The 23,809-nt window shown below is 33.3% G+C and overlaps 2 protein-coding genes across 2 annotated transcripts in view; both read left to right on the top strand.

The window, feature by feature from the left end:
- LOC133335839 (nuclear RNA export factor 1) overlaps positions 1-23,809 on the top strand; it is a 35,181-nt gene that overhangs the window by 8,540 nt on the left and 2,832 nt on the right. The window contains exons 4-5 of the mRNA XM_061544133.1: positions 18,886-19,407; positions 19,478-19,587. Coding sequence (XP_061400117.1) covers positions 18,886-19,407; positions 19,478-19,587 — 632 coding nt within the window. The remainder of the gene's footprint in view (positions 1-18,885; positions 19,408-19,477; positions 19,588-23,809) is intronic.
- Positions 860-2,896, top strand: LOC133335843 (putative sodium-dependent multivitamin transporter). The gene has a single exon (XM_061544137.1). The coding sequence runs from the start codon at positions 860-862 to the stop codon at positions 2,894-2,896; it is 2,037 nt and encodes a 678-aa protein (XP_061400121.1).

Below are 23,809 nucleotides of genomic sequence, written 5' to 3'. Positions count from 1 at the left end.
ACAAAAGAAATCGGTATCTGTAATAAATCTCAGAAAAATCTCGCTTCGAATTTGTATATGTACAAAAATTCAATTTTTTTTATTTTAAAGGTTATTTTTCCTAGGGGCCAAAATTTCGCACTTAGCGTTTTTGTAGCGGTTTGGTGTCAATAGAGAACATGTTCTCCATCGAATTTCACCATGGCTCTCAGAACAAATAAAATCTGTATCTATAATATTTGCCCAATAAATATAGGTTCGAATTTGGGTATATAAAATTATTAATTTTTCCCACTTAGCATTCTTGTAGCGATTCGGTATCAATGGAGGACACGTTCTCCATTAAATTTTACTATGGGTCTTGGAACAAATGAAATTTGTATCTATAGTATTTCCTTAAAAAATATCGCTTCGAATTTGTATATGTAAACAAATTCAGATTTTTTTAATTTTAAAGGTTATTTAGTCTCGGGGCAAAAATTTCCCTCTCAACGTCCTTGTAGCGGTTCGGTATCAATGGAGGGCATGTTCTCCATCCAATTTTACTATGGTTATCCAAGCAAAAGTAACCTCTGGCTATGGTATAAATACCTAAAAATATTGAAGCAAATTTTGGTATTGAAAAAAAATCCTTGGCAAAATCTTGTAATTTTTTTCGATTTTATCCGACTTATATGGCAAAATATTGTTGTGGTATCGAATTTAAAAAAAATCAGTTTTGGAATTAATAATGAATTTTTCTCATATAGAAACAACAACAAGAACAACAATGATCAATTAAGTATTGAAAATACTGGAAAGAAAGAAAAGAAGTTAAACAAAAATCCCTGCAGAACCTCAAATTTCCAGCCTTTGAAGCAGAAAAAAAAACCAAAAAAAAATGTCCCAATTTGGAGTATGGGATTATACCATTTTGGCCATTGTCCTTGCCGTATCGGCTGGCATTGGTATCTATTATCGTTTCACTGGAGGCAAGCAGAAAACCACCCGAGAATATCTTTTGGCCGATCGTTCCATGTCTGTGACCCCAGTGGCCTTTAGTTTAATGGCTAGTTTTATGTCGGCCGTCACCTTGCTGGGTGTATCCGCCGAGAATTATCAATATGGCACCCAATTTGTCATCATCAATTTTTCCTATGTGATTGCCACCCCGATTGCTGCCTATTTGATCCTGCCCGTTTTCTATCGCCTGAAAACGGCCAGTGTTTATGAATATTTGGAATTGAGATTTGGTTATGCCACCCGGCTGTGTGCCTCCTTGGCATTCTCGCTGCAAATGATTCTCTATATGGGCATTGTGTTGTATGCCCCTGCCTTGGCCCTGGAAGCGGTGACCGGGCTGAATTTAGTCTTCTCCGTTATTATTGTGGGTGTGGTGTGTACCTTCTATGCGACATTGGGTGGCATGAAAGCTGTCCTGGTAACCGATATATTCCAATCGTTGCTAATGTTTGCCTCCATCTTCGCCATCATCATATGGGCTGCGATAAAAGCGGAAGGATTTGGCGAGATATGGGAAACAGCCCGTGAAGGTGGTCGCCTGGAGTTCTTCAATTTCAGTGTGGATCCGACGACAAGGCATAGTTTTATTACACAACTGTTTGGTGGCATGGCAACCTATTTGGCCATTTATGGTGTCAATCAGACCCAGGTGCAGAGGCTGCTTTCGGTGAGCACCTTGAAGAAATCCGCAACGGCTTTATGGTGGAGTTTACCAATTTTGATGTTGCTCAGTATCTCCACCTGTTTTAGCGGCTTGTGTATCTATTGGTACTACAAATCCTGTGATCCTTTGCTGGAGGGTAGAATAACATCCCGCGACCAATTGATGCCCCTCTTTGTGGTGGACACCATGGGCCAGATACCAGGAATTTCCGGGCTCTTTGTATCGGGTATGTTTTCTGCCAGCTTGTCCACCATATCCTCGGCAATATCATCTCTGGCTGCTGTCACCTTGGAGGATTACATCAAACCCCTGGTTAGCTATCGCAAGGGAGGAGAGGAGCTAAGTGATGCCCGAACCACTTTCTATTCGAAGTTGTTGTCCATAATTTATGGTGGTGTGTGTTTGGGTTTGGCCTTCTTGGCCGGGTCAATGGGAGGTCTACTCCAGGCAGCCTTATCCATTTTTGGCATAATTGGTGGTCCTCTGCTGGGGCTCTTCACCTTGGGCATGTATTTCCCCAGAGCCAATCAAAGGGGTGCTTTGGCGGGTTTGGCCCTCAGCTTGGCGTTTTCATTTTGGATTGGTTTCGGGCAACCAAGGCCACCGATTAAAAGTCTACCTCTCGAAACTGATGGCTGCCCCAATAACGCCCTATTTAATACCACCCACATTGGTGAGGTGTTTTACAATCTCGGCAAAGCGGAGGAGGTGGCCCCCAAAGAAGACTCCGATTACTTCTATCTCTATCGCATCTCTTATATGTGGTATGCCGTATTGGGTTTCTTCATTACCCTGATCGTTGGTTGGATCTGTTCATGGCTATTTGAAAAGCTGCAATGGGCCAACAACAACCAAATCTATACGGACACATCAAGGACCCTTGTAAAATATGATCTCTTTGTGCCGCCCATTGCCAAGAGGATACGACAAAAACAAATGCCCTTGGTTGTGGTCACAGCCAGTTCGGAAATTGGTGGAAATTCTTCGAGGACGCCAAGCTTTGTGGAAGAGGATTCGACGACGGCGTCGACGGGTAATAATTTAACTAAAACTTATACGAGATCTACGGAATTAAATGAAATTGAGGAGGATAATGGACCTACTCATCGGCAGGAGGAGGGGAAGCATGAAGAGTTGAATGCAAGTCGAAAAAGTTCTACAAGCAGTGGTAAAGGCAGCATGGAGGAGCATGATCATACGCCGCCGCAGCATCAACAACAAAATAACTCCACACAAAAATGTTCCGAATGAAGAAGGAAAATCCGAACAATAAAGTATTTTTTAGGTTAAATTTTTTTCTACGTATTAAATAAAATTTTCCTACCCTTTAGGCGTGGATTTTTTAAATATATTTTTTATGGGTTACCAATAGGTTAGGTTAGGTATGGGTATGTGGCGTCACTTTTTATCAATCCCGCTGCCTTCCAAATCGCAAAGATTTCAGCTTGGAAAACACGACAGTTGCAATCCAGCTTGTAGGTTAACTCAAGGCCTAGCCTTTTGGTAGACAGAGTCAGCCAAATGGATCTTGACACGTTGCACCTAGGCTCGTTGTGCCAATTTTCAGAGGCGGTTCTTTCGTCGAAGAACCCCACAAAGTTCTACTCTATAACGACATCTACACATCGTCAAGTTTCAGGACTAGTGATATATAGTCACTTAGTTTTACGCGTTGGTCCAATGTCATACCAGGCTCGTTCAAGATACGACCATGCCCAAAGGTACAACTTCGCCAGAGGTTTTGTTCATGCAGCCTTAGGGCGTTACGCGCGGCCTGACACTTAATGCTGAGGCCCAGGGCCTAAAATTCACCATTGCGTTCAGAGCGGTTTGTAGCGTACTTCTGGCTCCTGTAACTAAAATCGAGGCGGCTCTTTGTACCTTATCTAATTTACTGGATGTCTACTTGTGGCGCTGACAGTTCCACCACACAAGAGAACCATAGGATAGGATGCCTTTCCCGAGGAGGTTTATGCCTTCTCTGTACTAGGCTGTTTCTCCGCCCTTTGTTGTCCAGCCACAGCCGCATATGAGGTAAAAGGGTCTGCCAGACGAGAAGTCATCGACTTCTTATGTGAAGGTTGCGGACCTTCTGAAGAGCGGATGCGCTTCACAGATTTGCTCTGTGGGGGCGACATTTGATCTCCCAGGAGACGATGGTTCCTTGCCTGACTTTCCATTCTTCCTATTTCGATCATTAGTGGATTCACCCAAAACTTTAGCTCTACATTTATCGCTAGGCGTAGAATCGGGCTTTGAGACAGATCCCTCCACACGTTCATCACCCTTGTACGTGACATTTTGCTTCGGGATGATTTCAATAGCCTTTTCTTGTGTCTTTTCACTAGGGTTCGGCTTCGAGCTGGGCTTCAGGTCTGAAGTCGGCTTAGCAGTCTCAATAGCCTTTTCCTGTGCTTTTTCACTAGGGTTCGGCTTCGAGCTGAGCTACAGGTCAGAATTCGTCTTAGCACCCCCTGTCAGAGACAGTGGTCTTCGCCGATTCTACCACTATTATGCGAGCAGTAGGATTCGGGAGGGAGATCCTGTCCATCTCAAGTTCGCGATGGAGAGCGTGCGGATAGATTCTTTTTAACTTCCTTACGTATCTCATTTTGCCCTTGATGAGGTGCACCCCTTGTCAGAGACAGTGGCCTTCGCCGATTCTACCACTATTATGCGAGCAGTAGGATTCGGGAGGGAGATCCTGTCCATCTCGAGTTCGCGATGGAGAGAGTGCAGATAGATTCTTTCGAACTTCCTTACGTATTTCATCTTACCGTTGATGAGGTGTACCTCCCTCTCCGAAATCAAATTCGCTTCTCGCCCCACGAATTTGCGGAGATACCAAACATCACGTTTGTAATGTTTCGCATCAGCTACTTCTCGGGCCTTCCCAACTTTTGATCCGTTGACCGTTGCTGGGGTCTCGACAGATTCCCCATCGTCGGACATCGCCTCCGTCGCAGATTGCCTCTGAAGTTTACTGTCGGCAGGTGCCGACACAGAACCTGTTGTAGTCAGACTTGATGTTGGTCGGTCAACAGGGTCCTTTGTTAATACTACAGCAATGCCCCTGTGTAGACTTGGCTGGGATCACCGTGGAATCCAGCTCATCATCATCAGTTAGGGTCAGATTCAGTAGCAGTTCCTCCGGAAGCGTATCTAACTGGTCGAAGAGTTCCTTAATTTGCTCCTCTAGACTATCGCGGATAGCGTTTAGAGTCCTGTCAGCCAGGGACAGATTTTCTTCAATTTTGGTCCACGGGGTATCCGAAGATCCCCAAGGTTTCCACGAAGTGCAGAGAAAAGTTTTTAAATATATATTTTTTTTTTTTTGGTTTTAAAAATTTATTATGGTACATTACGGTTCACCCTGTACCCCAACCAAATAAATACACCATCTTCCACCAAAAAATTTGGTTTAATGAATTTCTGTATATTTTATTTGTATTTAAAAAATATAATAAGCACTTGGTAAACAATTCCGCCTCTCACCTACTTCCCCTCCCCTTCCCCTCCGTCCATAGAACTCTTATCAGTTGTTTTATTTGTTGTTGTTGTTTTTGGCATTAATACTACCGACAAATGAATCTTAAAACAATTTAATTAATATTAAATACAAATGTTCGGATTCCCTCTTCTTCTTCCTCTTCTTCTTGGTAATTAGCCCGCTCCCTCAGTGGATTTTCGTAACATTTTCAGGTTGCTGCATTTTATAGAAATTCTGTTCATGTTCCAATTGCCATAGGGCCAAATATTTCATTAGCTCTGTATAGGTCAGTGTATCTTCACCACCTTCTTCTTCTGCTTTGGGGTCGGTCACGTCTGGCATAGTTTCGGCATTCCCGCTCAGCTTATCACTGCCAATGAAATTGATTATTTCTTGTAGATTTTCAGGTTCTTTTATCTCGGAAGGTTTTACAATTTTTCCAATATAGCCCAAGGTGCTGGTATCTCCTTCGCCCAGTGTTTCGGTAACATCATTACGACCTTCATCATCGATCATCGATTGGGTGGTATCTATAACAACATAACCACTCAATTGCTTTACAAATAATCCGACGATTAGAAGTAATTTGAAAAAATTAATCATTTTTTTCTAGATTCGAATTTGATTTTTTTATTTGTTTGGTTGGTTCGATTCGGTGCGGTTCGCTTCACCGAGTTTTCAATGATTTTATGACAAGTGTCAAATTGAAACTAGACTCAAATCTTGAGATTTTTTTTTGTATTATTTTTCTTTATTTGATTTCTTTTTTTTGTATTTCCTTTATTGTCTTGTGCTTTTGGGTTCACAGAAAAATTGATATGATGCTGCTGTTTGGTTTTTTTACAGCAATATTAGGGGTATGAATAATAAATGGCAGATGGAAAAAATATTTTTTTAGGAACCACGAATAATTAAAAATGTTTTTATACTCTACCTTAGGCCGTAGATTTATTAAAAATATTTTTCCAAAGTCTATTAGTAGGTGCGGATTTTTTAAAAATATTTGTTCAAGGTCTATTGATATGAACTCGATATTGATTGGAACTCCTACAAAGCTAGTTTCACACGGGCAAAGAAAAAGTCTTGGATACATTTCTGTGAGTCAACGATAGAAGTAGTCAACGACGCTGCAAGGTTCCGAAGATTACTATCCAAGGATCCGAAGTCCATCGGAAGTATCAAGAAGCAGGATGGAGCGTGGATGGACTCTGGTTCTGAGACTCTTAATCTCCTAGCTGAGACTCAATTCCCAGGTTGCAAAGATATGGTTACCATCGGCGGTGAACGTGATGACCCTCAGCCTCTTGTGACTCTAGATTTGGTTCTCATTGGCAAGGTGGTTAACAGAAATAAGATACGATACGGGCAGTCAATACATTCAAACCGTATAAATCGCCAGGACCAGAAGATGGAATCATATCGGCGATGCTTCAATTTGCCTCGCCAAGTATATATCTGATCCTTGAGAGGATCTATACGACGTGTTTGACTCTCTCGTATGTTCAGGATCTATGGAACTTACATTCCCAAAGTGGGGAAACCAAGCCACTCTGCACCAAAGGACTATAGACCCATTAGCTTCTCATTCATTCTCCTCAAGACTCTCGAAAGACTGATCGACCTGGAGATTAAGAGTCGTATAGACACCACCTGTCTTAGCTCAACTCACAACAGGCATACATAAATGGCAAGTCTGTAGAATCTGCACTGTACGAGATGGTAGGTTACATTGAGAGGAATATGAAAAATTCAAATTTTACGCTGGCCGCCTTCCTAGATATAGAGGGAGCCTTTAACAACATTAAAATTGAATCCATAAACCACTTACTTAACGAAGTTGGCATTCCTGATATCCTTACGTATTGGATAGATAAAAATGTTTAAGTGTGGGGCATGCAAAAATATCAGGAAAACGGTAACTAGAGGCACACCGGACGACGTGGTGATATTGATTTCCGGAAAATTTCCGTCAACAATCTCGAAGCTCTTATGCAAAGAGCCTTTCTGACGCTGTCGCGTTGGGTCAGGGCGAACGGTCTTGGTGTAAATCCAACAAAGACGGAACTGGTAATGTTCACCAGGAAGCGTAAGCTCGGCGTTTTAGCTCCACAAACACTGGATGAAATGCAACTTCATCTATCTCCCGAAGCAAAGTACCTCGGCACAATCCTGGAACTACAATGGAATTGAAACGCTGAGGAACGGGCGAAGAGAGGGCTGATTGCACTCTATGCATGCAAGAACTCTGTGGGAAAAAGCTGGGGGCTAAAACCATCGACTATACACTGGTTGTATAACACCGTGGTAAGGCCCATCCTATCCTATGGTTCTCTTGTGTGGTGGAACTGTCTGCGCCACAAGTCGACATCCAGTAAATTAGATAAGGTACAAAGAGCCGCCTCGATTTTAGTTACAGGAGCCAGGAGGAGTACGCCACAAGCCGCTGTGAACGCAATGCGGAATTTTAAGCCTCTGGGCCTCAGCATTAAGTGTCAGGTTGCGCGTAGCGCTCTAAGGCTGCATGAACGAAACTTCTGGCGAAGTTGTACCTTTGGGCATGGTTGTATCTTGAACGAGCCAGATATGACATTGGATCAACGCGTAAAACTAAGCGACTATATATCACCAGTTCTGAGTTTTGACGATGTAGATGTCGTTATTCCTAGTAGAGATTGTAGACTGGAACCGAAGTAACCCTCCTCTGGGTGGTCTGGCCTTCTATTCAAACCGATCCAAGATGGATGGAAGGTACAGGGGCGGGCGTCTATTGTCGCTTAGATCTGTCCTTTGTAAAAAATTTTTTCATGGCCTACCATTAGGTGCGGATTTTTCAGGGTCTATTTTCTGGATCTGGTCTGGATTTTTTTAAAAATATTTTCTAGGGTATATTTATAGTTGTGGATTTTTAATCTATAGTTCTAATAGTTGTTGAAATATCAATCTCTTTTATCAATAATAATAATAATCTCTTGGAATTTCGATTTTAAGTTCTACCATTAAGTCCAAGCTATTTCCTATCTGCTGACAATCTTATCAAATTTTTTATTGTGTTTCGACAAAAAAAAAAAAAAAAATATTAGTCAAACTATATTTTTAAAAAACAAATATTAACGTCATTTCAGATAAAACTCCCAATCCAACACTAACAACTAATTGCACTTAGTCATACCACCAATATTAGCTCTTATTAATATTATTACGACGCTTCGAGAGTTCAATTCTTTAGATAAATTCAATTTGGAATTTTTTTTTGTTCTGCCCCAGACATATACGAGTCGAAACAACGACGCATTTCCTGTGGAGTTTTTTTTTTAATTTTTATTATTTTTAATTTATTTTTTTTTTATTTATTTTTTGTTTCTCTTAAAAATATTAAAAAAATGATCTTATTCTTATAAAATATAATATATCGTTTTTATATATTTATTTTTTGGTATATCTGTATGATTTTTACATCGATTCTCGTGGCGTTTTTGTCTCTTCGACTTCTGTTACCATAACTGGCGGTATTGTCAGCTCGGTTGTGGGCGTTGTAAGGGTTTTTCGAAAGGTACCCGTGTCACTGGGCTGCGCAACAATTGTCGATGTTGTGCTCTGTAAAATAGAAAACAGAAAAATAAATAAAAATTAATCGGAGGTAGGGCCTTGAAAAAATATAGAAAAAAATCTTTGCCCATATTATGTACTTGATTCAAGGTCAATTTCCCACACAAAATGTGGTTTAAGCGTAATCTTTTCAATGGATAAAATATTCTCCATCGTATTTTACTATAAGTCTCCTAACACAGGAAATCGGTATATATAATATATAACCACAAAAAGCCTGATCGAACATGAAAAACTATTTTTAAAAATTTTTCATGTTTTTTTATTGGTTTATTTTTGAATTTGGCCAAATTCTCAGCCAATACTTTATTTTAGAGAGAGGGTTTCAATGAAAAAAATACTCCTTATCATATTTCACTAGAGGTCCCTGAACACAAAAAATCGATATATATATACTATATATCCAAAAAAATATCGGTTCAAATACAAAAAAAAACATATTTTAGCCTATTTTTTCTATTTATTTTCATATTCTATCGATTTTTGGTCAAAATCTTCCCTAATACTTTATTTTAGAGCTTGGGTTTCAGTGGAAAAATTGTTCCTTATTAAATTTCACTATGGGTCTCCGAACACAAAAAATCGATATATATAATATATATCAATGAAAATATCGCTTCAAATGTGAAAGAAATATGTTGGACATTTTTTTCAATTAATTTTCGCACGTTTCCGAGTTTTGTTAAAAATCTCCTCTAATACCTAATTTTATGGACTCGGTTTCAATGGAAAAATTCTTCCTCATTAAATTTCAATATATATCCCCGAACACAAGAAATCGATATATATATATAATATATATCACTGAAATATCCGTTCAAATGTGTGACATTATTTTTGGGAAATTTAAAATTTTAATTTTTAGGTTATTTCCGATTTTGTCCAAAATCTTAGTTATTTCTTTATTTTAGGACCCGGGTTGCAATGAAAAAATTGTTCCAAACATATTCTCCATAAAATTTCCCTATAGATCCCAACACAGGAAATATATGTGGCTTTACTATATGTTCGGAAAAAATCACCAACAATTTGGAGATATTGTTTTTGGGCAATTTTTCGCTTTTTTTCTGATTCCATGTCAATTTCTGCCACAAAAACTAATTTTAGGCAAGTGATTCCAATGGTGGAAATATTCTCCATTAAATTTCACTATAGGTCCCCACACAGCAAATCTTTGTGGTTCTACTATATATTCGGAAAAAATCGGAAAATAAAATTCGGAAATATAAATTCTTGATTATTTTTGATTTTGTCTCTTACGATGTCAATGTCTTCCACCAAAACTAATTTTAGGCAAGTGATCCCAATTGAGAAAATATTCTCCATAAAATTTCACTATAGGTTCCCACACAGGATATCTTTGTGGTTGTACTATATATTCGGAAAAATTGCCAACAATTTGGAGGTATTGTTTTTGGGCAATTTTTCGTTTTTTTCTGATTCAATGTCGATTTCTGCCATAAAAACAAATTTTAGGCAAGTGATCCCAATGGCGAAAATATTCTCCATAAAATTTCACTATAGGTCCCCACACAGGAAATCTATGTTTCTCTACTATATATTCGGAAAAAATCGTCAAAAATTTGGAGATGTCGTTTTTGGAAAATTTTTTCTAACTCCACGCGCTCAAGAACACCAAAATATTGAAAATTGGGGCGGTACACTGGGGGCTACCCGAAAAACTGGGCCTATATTTATAATTTGGACCTTTATTTATTGGAAAAATTGGACCTATATTTATAATTTTTAGTAAAAATATCGAAAATTGGGCGGTACACTTATATGGGGGCTACCAGGAAAAGTAGACCGATATTTATAATTATTAGTGGAGACATTTGGCATCCAATAAGAACCCATTGTATCAAATTTCAGGGAATTCGGTTGAAAAACGCGCTCAAGAACCCCAAAATATCGAAAATTGGGCGGTACACTTATATGGGGGCTACCCGAAAAAATGCGCCTATATTTATAATTTTTAAAGAAGAAATTAAGCACCCAAAAAGAACCCATTGTACCAAATTTCAGTGAATTCGGATGAAAAACGCGCTCAAGAACCCCCCTAAAAATGTCGAAAATTGGGGGGTCCGTTATATGGGGGCTACCCGAAAAAATGGACCGATATTTATAATTTTTAGTGGAGACATTTGGTATCCAATAAGAACCCATTGTACCAAATTTCAGCGAATTCGGTTGAAAAACTCGCTCAAAAACTCCAAAATATCGAAAATTGGGCGATACCCTTATATGGGGGCTAGCCGAAAAAATTGACCTATATTTATAATTTTTAGTGGAGACATTTGGTACCCAAAATGAAACCATTGTACCAAATTTCAGCGAAATCGGTTGAAAAACGCGCTCAAGAACCCCCCAAAAATACCGAAAATTGGGCGGTACACTTATATGGGGGCTATGCCATAACGTGGACCGATATAGACCGTCTACGAACTTGACCTGCCTGCAGACAAAAGACGACTCTATGCAAAATTTTGGCGAACTATCTCAATTCCTTCAGAAGATAGCATGATTACAACTGATGGATGGACGGTCGGACCGACGGACGGACATGGCTAGATCGTGCAAATTTCAAAATGTCATTTTTTTTTTAACACAGCACTTGATTTTTGAACACCACCTACATCATTATTGGCCTCCGAAGGACTCCATGATTTCTTTTTATCCAAATCCTTTGATCCGCAGCAACCCATGATGAATTTTTTTCCGATTTTTTTTTTAAATTTTTTTTTTAATTTTTTTTAACTCCAAATATTTTAATTTCCACTTAAATGCAAATTTTCAAAAAAAAAATTTTCAAAATTGAAATTTTTTTAAATTAATTATTTCGATTTTCCTTTATTATTATTTTTTTTCGATTTCACTTTCGAAGAGCTCTCGTAACGTACTGAATTATTATGATTTGGTTTTTTGAGAAAAAACCGCAACTTCACCTCAACGATTTGTGTGTGTGTCCGTCTGTCTGTCTCGCTGTTCTTAATGCGGTCTATTTTCCCCGCAGTTTGTGTGCCGCGCCGCCTCCATTCATTCATTTGTACATAATATGAGGGAGCTACTGCAGCACCAATAACAACAACAACACCAAAGATAAAGTAAATAATAAATTGGCAAAAAATGAATGACAACAACAACAACAACACAATGTACATGTGTTGTTGTATATATATATACAATTCATATATATTTTTTATCAGAAAAAATAATAACACAATACAATTTACTTACAAACCAATTCAGTCCCGACCCATACTATGAGTAATAAGACATGGAAGTGAATGTGTTCTTATTTAAGAAAAAAACAAAATAAGTCATGTTTCTTTTTTTTCCAAAGCTGATAATCGCCCGGAAAGCGAACGGGAGAGAGAGAGCGTGTAGTTTTTTTTCGCAACTCCTGTTGCATATTTTTTCTATTTGGCCTTGAGGGTTACCAAGTTAGTTAAGATTGGAAAAAACAAATTAAAAATTACCTGACCTAGCTTTACACAATGTGTGTTAAGTTAACTAAGATCTCAAGGTGGTTATGGAAAGGGTGGGAATGTAAATTGGACCCAATAGACAACATAACATCTACAAGAAAAAAAGGGTTTTCAATTTCCTTTAATATCTACCATAAATTGTCATTTTATAATTGTGGTTCCAATGGCAAAAATATTCTTAACAAAATTTCACTATAAGTCCCCGAACAAAAGAAATTTGTGGCTCTACAATATATTCGCAAAAAATCGGAAAATAAAATTCGGAAATATACATTTTGGCTTATTTTTGATTGTTTCTCTTACGATGTCAATTTCTTTCATATAAAATGATTTTAGGGAAATTTTCCCAATGGCGGATATATTCTCCATGAAATTTCACTATAGGTCCCCACACAAAAGATATTTGAGGACCCACTATATATTCGGAAAAAATCGGGAACAATTTGGAGATATAGTTTTTGGGTAATTTTTCGGTTTTTTTTCAGATTCCATATCGATTTCTGCCACAAAAACTAATTTTAGGCAGTTGATCCCAATTGCGGAAAAATTCTCGATGAAATTTCACTATAGGTCCCCACACAAGAAATCTATGTGACTTTACTATATATTCGGGAAAATTTAGAGATATAGTTTTTGGGAATTATTTTTTTTTACTTTTTTCGGAATCCATGTTGATTTCTCTCACAAAAACTTATTTTAGGCAAGTGCTCCCAATGGAGAAAAAATTCTCCATAAAATTTCACTATAGGTTCCCACATAGCAAATCTTTGTGGTTCTACTATATATTCGGAAAAAATCGGCAAAAATTTGGAGATATAGTTTTTGGGTATTTTTTCACTTTTTTCTGATTCATGTCGATTTCTACCACAAAAGGCAATTTTTGCGAAAAGATTCCAAGGGTAAAAATATTCTCCATTAAATTTCACTATATGTCCCCGAACAAAAGAAATTTGTGGACCCGCTACATATTCGTAAAAAAATCGATAAAAATTCGGAAATACGAATTTTTGGTTATTTTTTGCATCTTTTTTGATGCACCGCAATTTTCTGCCACAAAAAACAATTTTAGGAAAATGATTTCAATGGCGAAAATATACCCCATCAAATTTCACTTATAGGTCCCCGAACAAAAGAAATTTGTGGACCCGCTATATATTCGTAAAAAAATCGATGACAATTTCGAAACATGATTTTTTGGTTATTTTTAGACTAATTCCCCGATTTACCGACTAATACTTCATTTTAGAGGTTAGGTTTCAATGGAGAAAAAATTCTCCAGAAAATTCCATTATAGGTCTTCGAACACAACAAATCGGTATATATAATATATATCAAGAAAAAAATCGGTTCAAATATGGAGCATGATATTTTTGTATTTTTTTAAAGTTAGTTTTTTAGGTTATCTCCGATTTTTGCCAAAATTTCGGTTAATACTTCATTTTGGAGGTTGGGTTTCAATGGAGAAAATATTCCTTATCAAATTTCATCATAGGTCTTCGAACACAAGAAATCGGTATATATAATATATATGCAACAAAAAATCGGTTCAAATATGGATCATGATTTTTTTTTCATTTTGAAGTTTATTTAGTTATATGCGGATTTCGCCAAAATTTCGCCCACTAGTTCATTTTAGCATCTGGGTTCCAATGGCGAAACTGATCCTTATCAAATTTCACTATATGTCTCGGAACATCGTTAGGTCTGGAACCTCATATATACCCGTCAAAAATCGGTGACAATTTTGACTTAACTTTTCTCTTGTTAATTAAAGACGAAAGGTCAAATTTTATCCCCTTAATCCTTATTAAGCTTTTTTTTTTTTTTTTGGTTGAGTGGCAACCCTATTTCTTCCTCCCTCATTTAATTAAGCGACTTCAAAAAAAATTTTGCCATTACCGATAACAAGTGTTTACCTTCATGATGATGAGTTATTCACTTCGCCGGTATGTGGATAAGTAAATAGAAAACTTTTTTTTTTTTTTTTGAATAATTTGTCAAAAAAATATACCTGAGACTCATTTCAAAATCATTAGTAGGTTATGGTCACCCAACCCAAAACTCCCAGAAATTCCTTTGTGTCTGTGTCAGAGCGAACATTTCGTTTTTTATTGTTATTATTTTATTGGTCCCAATGTCTGTGTCGGATGATATTTGCGTTTGCATTTAATTTCCTACGTTTTATAATTGTTGTTGTTGTTGCTGGAGGTCATCAACAGTGCGCTGGTGTTGTTGTTGGTGTGTTTCAAGAACAAAAGGATTTATTTTTTTATTATTTTTATTCGATTGTAATAAATAAATAAAAATGGATTTCTTTGCTGGAAGGCACGTTGCATTATCAGGGCAGATTTTTTTATTAAAGGTTTCAAGTGGCTCGAGTTTTTTTATATATAAAAATATATGATATATTAGTTGCTTGTAGGGTTTGTGACAAATCCAGCTCCACGCACCCTTTCCTTTTTCTTCTTCTTCTTCTTCCTCTTCCAAAAATCAAAATACAAACAAATTGTAGTTTAATTTCATATGTCTTTCATTTACCTTCAAAATCTCGTTCAATTATTAATCCTAGACAAGTGGTTCCAATGGAGAAAATATTCCGCATAAAATTTCACTATAAGGCTCCACACAAAGGATTTTTGTGGACCCAATATATACTCGTTAAAAATCGGTTACAAATTGAAAAATATTATTTTAACGTTAATTTTGTTCGTTTTTCCGATTCCAAGGCTATTTTACCCACAAAACCCGGTTTTGGGCCTATGACTCCAATGGAGAATATATTCTCCATAAAATTTCACTATAGGTCTCCACACTAAAGAATTTTGTAGACCCAATATAAATTCGTTAAAAATCGGTTACAAATATATTATATATATATTCCAAGGCTATTTTACCCAGAAAACCCGATTTTGGGTCTATGACTTCAATGGAGAATATAATCTTCATAAAATTTCACTATAGGCCCCCACACAAAAAAAATGTTGTGGACCCAATATATATTCCTAAAAAATCGGTTACTATTTGAAAAATTTTATTTTACGGTTAATGTTGCTAATATTTTCTAATTCCATGACTATTTGGCCCACAAAACCCGATTTTGGGCCTATGACTTCAATGGAGAAAATATTCTCCATAAAATTGCACTATAAGTCTCCGAACACAAGAAATCGGTATATATAGTATTATATATCAAAAAATTACACTCAAAAATCAAGGAAATATATATATTTTCGTATTATATATCAAAAAATATACCTCATCAAATTTCATCAAAAATCATATATACTTAAATTACTTTTGTAGGTATTTTTAGGTATTTTTGGGTTATTTTCGAAGTTGGCCAAAATCTTCCCTTTTATTTCATTTTAGAGATTTGATTTCAATGGAAAAAATATACCTCATCAAATTTCACTATAGGTCTTCGAACACAAGAAATCGGTATATATACTATATGCCAATAAAATATCGGTTCGTATTGTTCGAAAATGTATTTTGTAAAATTTCTTAACATTGTTTTTGGGTTATTTTCGAATTTTACCAAAATTTCGGCAACCACTTCATTTTAGGGACACGATTTCAATGGGAAAAATATTGCTCATCAAATTTCACTATAGGTCTCAGAACACAAGAAATCCGTATATATAATATATAGCAATAAAAAATCTGTTTATTTTCGGCTGTATTAAAATAATATTAATCTTGAGGTTATTTCTTGGAATAATTTCAATTTTTGCCAATATTTCACCCAATACTTCATTTTTTGGATTGGGTTTCAATGGAGAAAATATTCTCCACTAAATTTCACTATAGGTCTCCGAACATACGAAATCGGTATATGTAATATATACCATTAAAAATTGAGTCTAATTTTGTGTATAGTAAAAAAATATTATTTTATAGGTTATTTCTTGGAATAATTTCAATTTTTGCCAATATCTCACCCAATACTTCATTTTTCCGATTGGATTTCAATGGAGAAAATATTCTCCATTAAATTCCATTATAGGTCTCTGAACATACGAAATTGGTATATTTAATATATACCATTAAAAATTTAGTCAAATTTAGGGTGAATTAAAAATTATTATTTTATAGGTTATTTTTTTGGGATAATTTCAAATTTTGCCAATATCTCACCCAATACTTAATTTTTCGAATTGGATTTCAATGTAGAAAATATTCTCCATCAAATTTCACTATAGGTCTCCAAACAAACCATTTCACTAACCATAATATTAATAATAAAAAAATCAGTTGCAAATTGCTTATCAAAAATTCATATAAAAAATTGTATTTCATTTTTTTTTATTATCATTTCATAATTATTTGTTTACTATTATAATTAAATTTATATCTTATCTAAATTCATTTGACTTTTATGAATTATTGCTGCCATATCACCAAAACGATCATTTTCAAAAATATTTAAATGTAAATCAATTTTTGATAGGGTGATGCTGGTGGCATCATCATCCTCTTCATTTTTTATGGATTTTTTTTCGGCATTTTGTATTTGGGCTGGCATGATGGTGCCGGATGAGGTATCTGTTATTTCAATTGTCACTTGTGGTGGAGGAGCCTTAAAAAAATAATATTTTTATTTTCAAAATTATTAAAATGCCCCGATTTTGTTGAAATTACATACAGTTGTCACTGTTTCTTCATTGGTGTCAAAACTTTTATTAACCTCTCCAGCTGTCCATGATTTCACCGATTTGGTATCTGGCGATTTTGTGCGACAACAACAAAAACAGCACTTTAAGAGCATCATTATTTTAATTATTATTGTAAATATCGAATTTATTTTACACTATCTGAAAATTCAATCACTTTTGATCAGTTCCAAGGCGATTTTAATACTAGCATATTTTGATATATTTATCGGTATTGTTATTTGCGAATGCCGGCTGATATGGTTTTACACCAAGCTACAAAAAAATGAAAAAAATTTAATTTGTAATTTTTTTTTAACTCAAACTCAAATTTTAGAATTTGTTTTATTTTTTTATAAAAATTATAAAATTTTTTAATTTGTTTTTGTTGTTGTTTTGTAGCACAGTGTAATTGCTTATCTAAAAATAAATAAAACATGTAATAACCAAATCCACAAAATAACCCCCGTCATCGATATTGACTCATTTCAAACCACAGTAGTTACACTATTAAACAAAATTCATGTTCAATATAAAAAATAAAATACATTTTCAAAAAAAAAAAAAAATATTTTTTTAAGAAAATTAAAAAAAAAATAATTTTTGGTAGTTAATTAGATGTTAGGTTTTCGAATAAATGGCAAAATCTCCCTTAATACCTTATATTAGCCAGTCAATGTTAATGGACAAAATATTCCGCATCAAATTTCACTATAGGTCCCTGAACAAAATAAATCGTTAAATATAATATACGACCTTAAAAAATCGGTTCGAATTCGGAAAAACTATTTTATTATGATTTTGTAGATATTTCTGCAATCGTTTTTGAATTTTGCCAAAATCTCCCCTAATACCGCATTTTATGCGGATGAAGTCAATGGAAAAAATATTCCACATCAAAATTCACTAAAGGTCCCTGAACACAAGAAATCGGTATATATAATATATAACCATAAAAAATCGGTTCAAAGTCGAAAAAAATATTTTATTATGATTTTGTAGGTATTTCTGCAATTGTTTTCGAATTTTGCCAAAATCTCCCATAATACCGCATTTTAGGCAGATGAAGTCAATGGAAAAAATATTCCGTATCAAATTTCACTATAGGTCTCCGAACAAAAGAAATCGGTTAATATAATATATAACCATAAAAAATCGGTTCGAAGTCGGATTTGTAGGTATTTCTGCAATTGTTTTCGAATTTCGCCAAAATCACCCCTAAAACCGCAGTTTAGGCGGGTGAATTCAATGGAAAAATTATTTTACAACAAATTTCACTAAAGGTTCCCTGAACACAAGAAATCGGTATACATAACATAACCATAAAAAATGGCTTCGAAGTCGAAAAAAAAAACTATTTTATTATAATGTTTTAGGTATTTCTGCAATTGTTTTTGAATTTTGCCAAAATCTCCACTAATACCGCATTTTAGGCGATTGAAGTCAATGGAAAAAATATTCCGCATCAAATTTCACTATAGGTCTCCGAACACAAGGAATCTGAATATATAATAAATATAGTATTAAAATCGTTTCCAAACTCAGAAATATTTCTTAAAATTTTTTTTATTTATTTTACCTATTGTTTTTCAAATTTGCCAAAAATCCACCCTAATACATGATTTTTAGTGGATGGTTCTAATAGAAAAAATATTCTACACCAAATTTCACTATAGGTCTCGGAACACAAGAAATCTGAATATGTTATGAAAATAATATATAAATCGGTTTAAATCTCAAAAAAAAAAAAAAAAAAAATTCTAAATTCTGATTTATTTCACCTGTTATGTTCCATTTTTCCAAAAATTCACCCTAATACATGATTTTTTGTGGTTAGTTCCAATGGAAAAAATATTCTACACAAAATTTCACTATAGGTTTCCGAACTAACGAAGTGGCTATATATAATATTTAACATTAAAATAGGGAGATTTTTATTAATGATTTATTTTTTTATATTTTTTACAAACAAATCTAATTTTCTCTTTATTTTATACCTTCCAGATTCATTGCGGCCAACGTTATGGCAAAGATGATCTCATACGTGCCCTACTGCATAATCTCACACCCGATGTCTTCATACCACTCTTTTGGCGTACGGAAAAAAATTGTGTCATCTTTTTTGTGGATGATTATGCCATGGCATCACGTCTCATGCAATTGGATCGTAGCGTACAAATGTCCGATGGTTGTCGACTTGCTATTCGTGTACGCGAAAGTTGTCCCATGGTACCCGTCGATGAAGAATTTAAAGAAAAAATGAAATTGGTTATGGCCAAACGTTATAATCCGAATACCAAGGCACTCGACTTATCCAAATTCTATGCTGATCCAGATTTTCGTCAAACATTTGTGGGGTTGCATCGTACCGCTGTTATGTCGGCGGCATTGGATATTATACAAAAGAATATACCCGATTTGGAGGCGCTGAATTTAAATGACAACGATTTGAGTACAATGGAAAGTTTTCGTAATATTGAGACCAGATTGCCACATTTGAAGATCTTGTATTTGGGTGGTAATAGTGTAAGTATTGAGATTTCAAACCTTTTAATAATTTTTTTAATCACTCTCTCTCTCTTGCCTTATTTTCTAGTTACCCTCCTTGGCAACTTTGCTGGTGTTCCGTAATGCCCCCATCATCGAATTGGTTTTGAAGAATAACCCCTTACGGCAACGCTATAAAGATCATTCACTTTATGTCAGGTATCAAAATTTAATATTTCTCTAATTGTGCGATTATTTTTTTAAATTAATGGTTTTTTGTTTTTTTCTGTACGTGTGTGTATGTGTGTGCGTTGTCTTGTGACAATGGTAACACTTGGCTCTTGAGAGAGAGAAATTTACTACATGTAGCAGTTTGATGGCAACGAACCAACGAACTGTACCTGCGTGTGGTGGTTTGTAAGAGCATGGAGCAGTTAATGACAAAATTTCGTCTAGTGTGGTGGACCCATATGGAGTTTTTAATGTCGATCCTATTATTATTTTTAATTTTTTTTTATATTTTATTTCCTAAAAGGAACACTTCTAATCGCCACTAATTTTATTCTCTTTTTAATTTATTCTTAATTTCAATGCATTTTCTAATTTTTGGACACCTCACTTCGTTTCTGATCTAATAATTTTCCCATATATAATATATGGCTATATAATATATCTGTTCCAAATCGGTGGAAATAATTATCACACATTTTTGTCTCATTGTTTTACAATTTTGTCAAAATCCACCCTAATACATGATTTTTGCGCCATGGCTCCAATGGAAAAAATATTCTTCATCGAATTTCACTATAAGTCTTCGAACAAATAATTTCGGTATATAGAATATATAACATGAAAAAATCGTTGCCGAAATTAATATGTAAATTATAAATTGGAATCTATAAGGTTTCCTAAGGTTTCGCTTAAAATCTCCCCTTATACTACTCCTTAGGGATGTGATGTTAAAGTAGGAAATGTTCTTCATCGAATTACACTATAGGTCTCCGAACAAATAATTTCGGTATATATAATATATACCAAGAAAAAAAATTGTATACAAATTGACAGAAATATTTTTCAAAGATTTGCTGGCTAATTTTATGTATTACGTTCAAATTTGGTCAAAATCCACCCTAATACATGATTTGTGCGCCATGGTTCCAATGGAAAAAATATTCTTCATCAAATTTCACTATAGGTCTCTGAACAAAAGAAATCGGTATATATAATACATACCAATAGAAAATTGTTAAAAATGTCAATATATAATTGTTGATAGCGAAATCCATATGGTTTCCCAATTTGGCTAAAATCTCCCTTTATACTTCCACTTAGGGTTGTGATGTTAAAGTAGAAAATGTTCTTCATCGAATTTCACCATAGTTCTCTGAACAAAGAATTTCGATACAAATAATATATAACCAGAAAAAAATCGTATCCAAATTCAATTAAAGAATTTTCACAGATTTCTGACATATTTTATAAATTGGGTTCTAATTTGGCCAAAATCCACCTTAATACATGGATTTTGAGGGGTGGTCCCAATGGAAAAAATATTCTTCATCAAATTTCACTATAGGCCTCCGAACACAAGAAATCGGTATATATAATAAATATGCCAATAAAAAATCGATACAAATTTCAATATATACTTGTTGATAGATAAATCCATATTGTTTCCCAATTTGGCTAAAATCTCCGTTTATACTTCCACTTAGGGTTGTGATGTTAAAGTAGGAAATGTTCTTCATCGAATTTCACCATAGGTCTCTGAACAAAGAATATCGGTATATATAATATATACTAAGAAAAAAATCGTTTCCAAATTGGAAGAAATATTTTTCAGAGATTTCTGAGTAATTTTATATATTGCGGTCCAATTGGGCCAAAATCAACCCTAATACATGATTTTTGAGGAGTGGTTCCAAGGAAAAAAATTTTCTTTATCGAATTTCACTATTGGTCTCGGAACACTTGATTTACGTATATATAATATATAGCACGAAAAAAATATCATTTTAAAATTCAAAAGAAAAAAATTGTTTTTAATTTTTTGAAATAGTATTTCTTTTTGTTTCGATATACATTTTTGAATTTTTTCTTCCTTCCAATCAGGTCTAAACAAGGTTACAGATTTTTGAAAAACAATTAGATGATATTATAAGAAGAACGTTTTTTAAGAATTATTTATATTAAATCGTGAAACACATAACCTCAAAGTGCTAACACAACTGTTTTAATTTTCTTTGAAATATTTAGAAAGCAAATACATTTTCCTATAATAAATATGGGATGTAATTTGAAATCCTCCTAGAAAAAGGCCTAAAGGGGTTTACGGAGAAAATAAAAAAAAAAAAATACAAAAAAAAGAAAAAAAATAATAAAAAAGAAAACAAAGAAATGAGAAAAAATCAAGAAAAAAATATATTTACGAGTGGCAATAAATTTGATTGCTTGATAATATATTTGTGTTTTCTTTTTATAAATGAAAAATTATAATATAAATAATAATTAAGACCCCCATGAAGCCGCCCACAAACAAACACCACCATTTACAAATTTATTTGTGTGGTTGTTTTGTGAAAGGTTTTTTTTTGTTGTAAAGCAATTTGTGTCATACATAGTGTTGGGTATCCCTATATCCTTTTGTAACAAGGATATTGCAAAGAAAACCACACTGCACAATTGTTAAAAAAACTGCACAGCGGTTTTGGGAATTTCCCAAAATAAAAAAAATGTTCACCCCACACCCTAAACACAATGTTTTGTTAGAAGATTAAAAAAAATGGTGTGCCAACCCTAACCTATATTTTTTTAAAGGTTAGAAATACACCAAAATTAAATCCTGGAGACATTGTTAACTTTGGGTGAACTCTTAAAATAAAATGGGGTTAATAAAAACAATTAAACTATAAATAAAAAATTAAATTATAAAAAGAAATAAATTAATTTTAAAAGATAATAAATTATAAATTAAAAAAAATTATATAAATTGTAAAAAAATTAAATTAAAAAAATATTGAATAATAAAAATTAAAATATAAAAAAAATAAATAAAAATATAATATAAAATAACAATAAAAAATATACAAGAAATAAAAAAAACCTATAAAAAAAATAATAAAAAAAATAATTTTTATAAAATTATTAATTTTATAAAGATTTTAAATAAAAAATAATACCAAACCAAAATAATAAATAAAAAAGAAAATAAATTATTTATTTTTTTTAATTAAAAAAATTGAAATAAATTGTAAAAAAAATAAATTATAAAAAAATATTGAATAATAAAAATTGAAAGAAAATATAAAAAATATATATATATAAAAACAATAAAAATGTACAAGAAATGAAAAATAAATTCTATAAAAAATAAAATAATCAAAAAAAATAAATTTTAAAATAATTGATTTTTAAAATATTTCAAATAAAAAATAATAAAAATTATATTAATAAAAAAAATAAATAAAATATGTCAAAAATAAAAAAAATATTTATATAAAAATATTAAATTAATAAAAATTTGTATTGAAATTTAAAAAATAATTTTTTAAATTAAAAAAAAAAATAAATTAATAAATAAGAAAACACAAACTAAGAAAAAAGTAAGCTACTAAAAAATCTGGAGATCATTTTATTGCTGCTCAAAAAAAAATATTAAATATAAAAAAAAAACAAAAAATTAAATAAAAAAATATATAAAAAAATTTTAAAAAAAGAATGAAAAAAACAGAAATCCTTTTTTGCCTTGAAATTCATTTTTTTTCAATTCAAAGCCTTGCAAAAAATTAGGCTTGTGAAAATTTATTTGCTTTCTCAATATTTTTGCGAAATAAGATTTAAAATATTTTGATTATTGTTTTAATATTTATAAAAAAATATATATATATATATATATATATAAAAACTATACAATTGAAGCTCCATTATATGGCTGTCTTTTTTTCAATTTATGACCTCTTAATATTATTGAAATTTAAAAAAATATATATCATATTGAATATTTTTGAAAAATTTTCGAAAAAAAATTACTCTTGGAAGAGGAATTTATTAAAAGGTCATGGTTGTGCAAGCCCATAATGGAATTTCAAATGTTGAATATATGAAATTAAAACAGTTGTGTGGAGACATAGATTTAAAAAAAAAAATTTAAAAAAAAAATTGAAAAAATTAAAAAAAAATTGAAAAAAATTTTTTTTTTAAAAAATAATTTGAATTTTTTTTTCATAAAATCTGTAACCTTAAAAATTAAAGTTTTTTTTCAATACTAAAACATTAGAGACTATTGTTGGCATTATAAAACTTATAGGTTTGTCCAAAAATTGAATTATTTTGGATGGATGGATTTTTTTTTTAAGAAAATCAAATCCCCCTCGGGCCGAAAAATCCTTATAATTATTGAAAAACCAAACTACAAATTCAACATCACATCACATTTTCACAA

Source organism: Musca vetustissima, unplaced genomic scaffold (genome assembly GCF_032173495.1).
Source record: "Musca vetustissima isolate MV318-11 ecotype Yass unplaced genomic scaffold, APGP_CSIRO_Mvet_v1 utg2624, whole genome shotgun sequence".
NCBI classification, from domain to species: domain Eukaryota; kingdom Metazoa; phylum Arthropoda; class Insecta; order Diptera; family Muscidae; genus Musca; species Musca vetustissima.
This window is presented reverse-complemented; position numbering and strand designations above follow the sequence as displayed.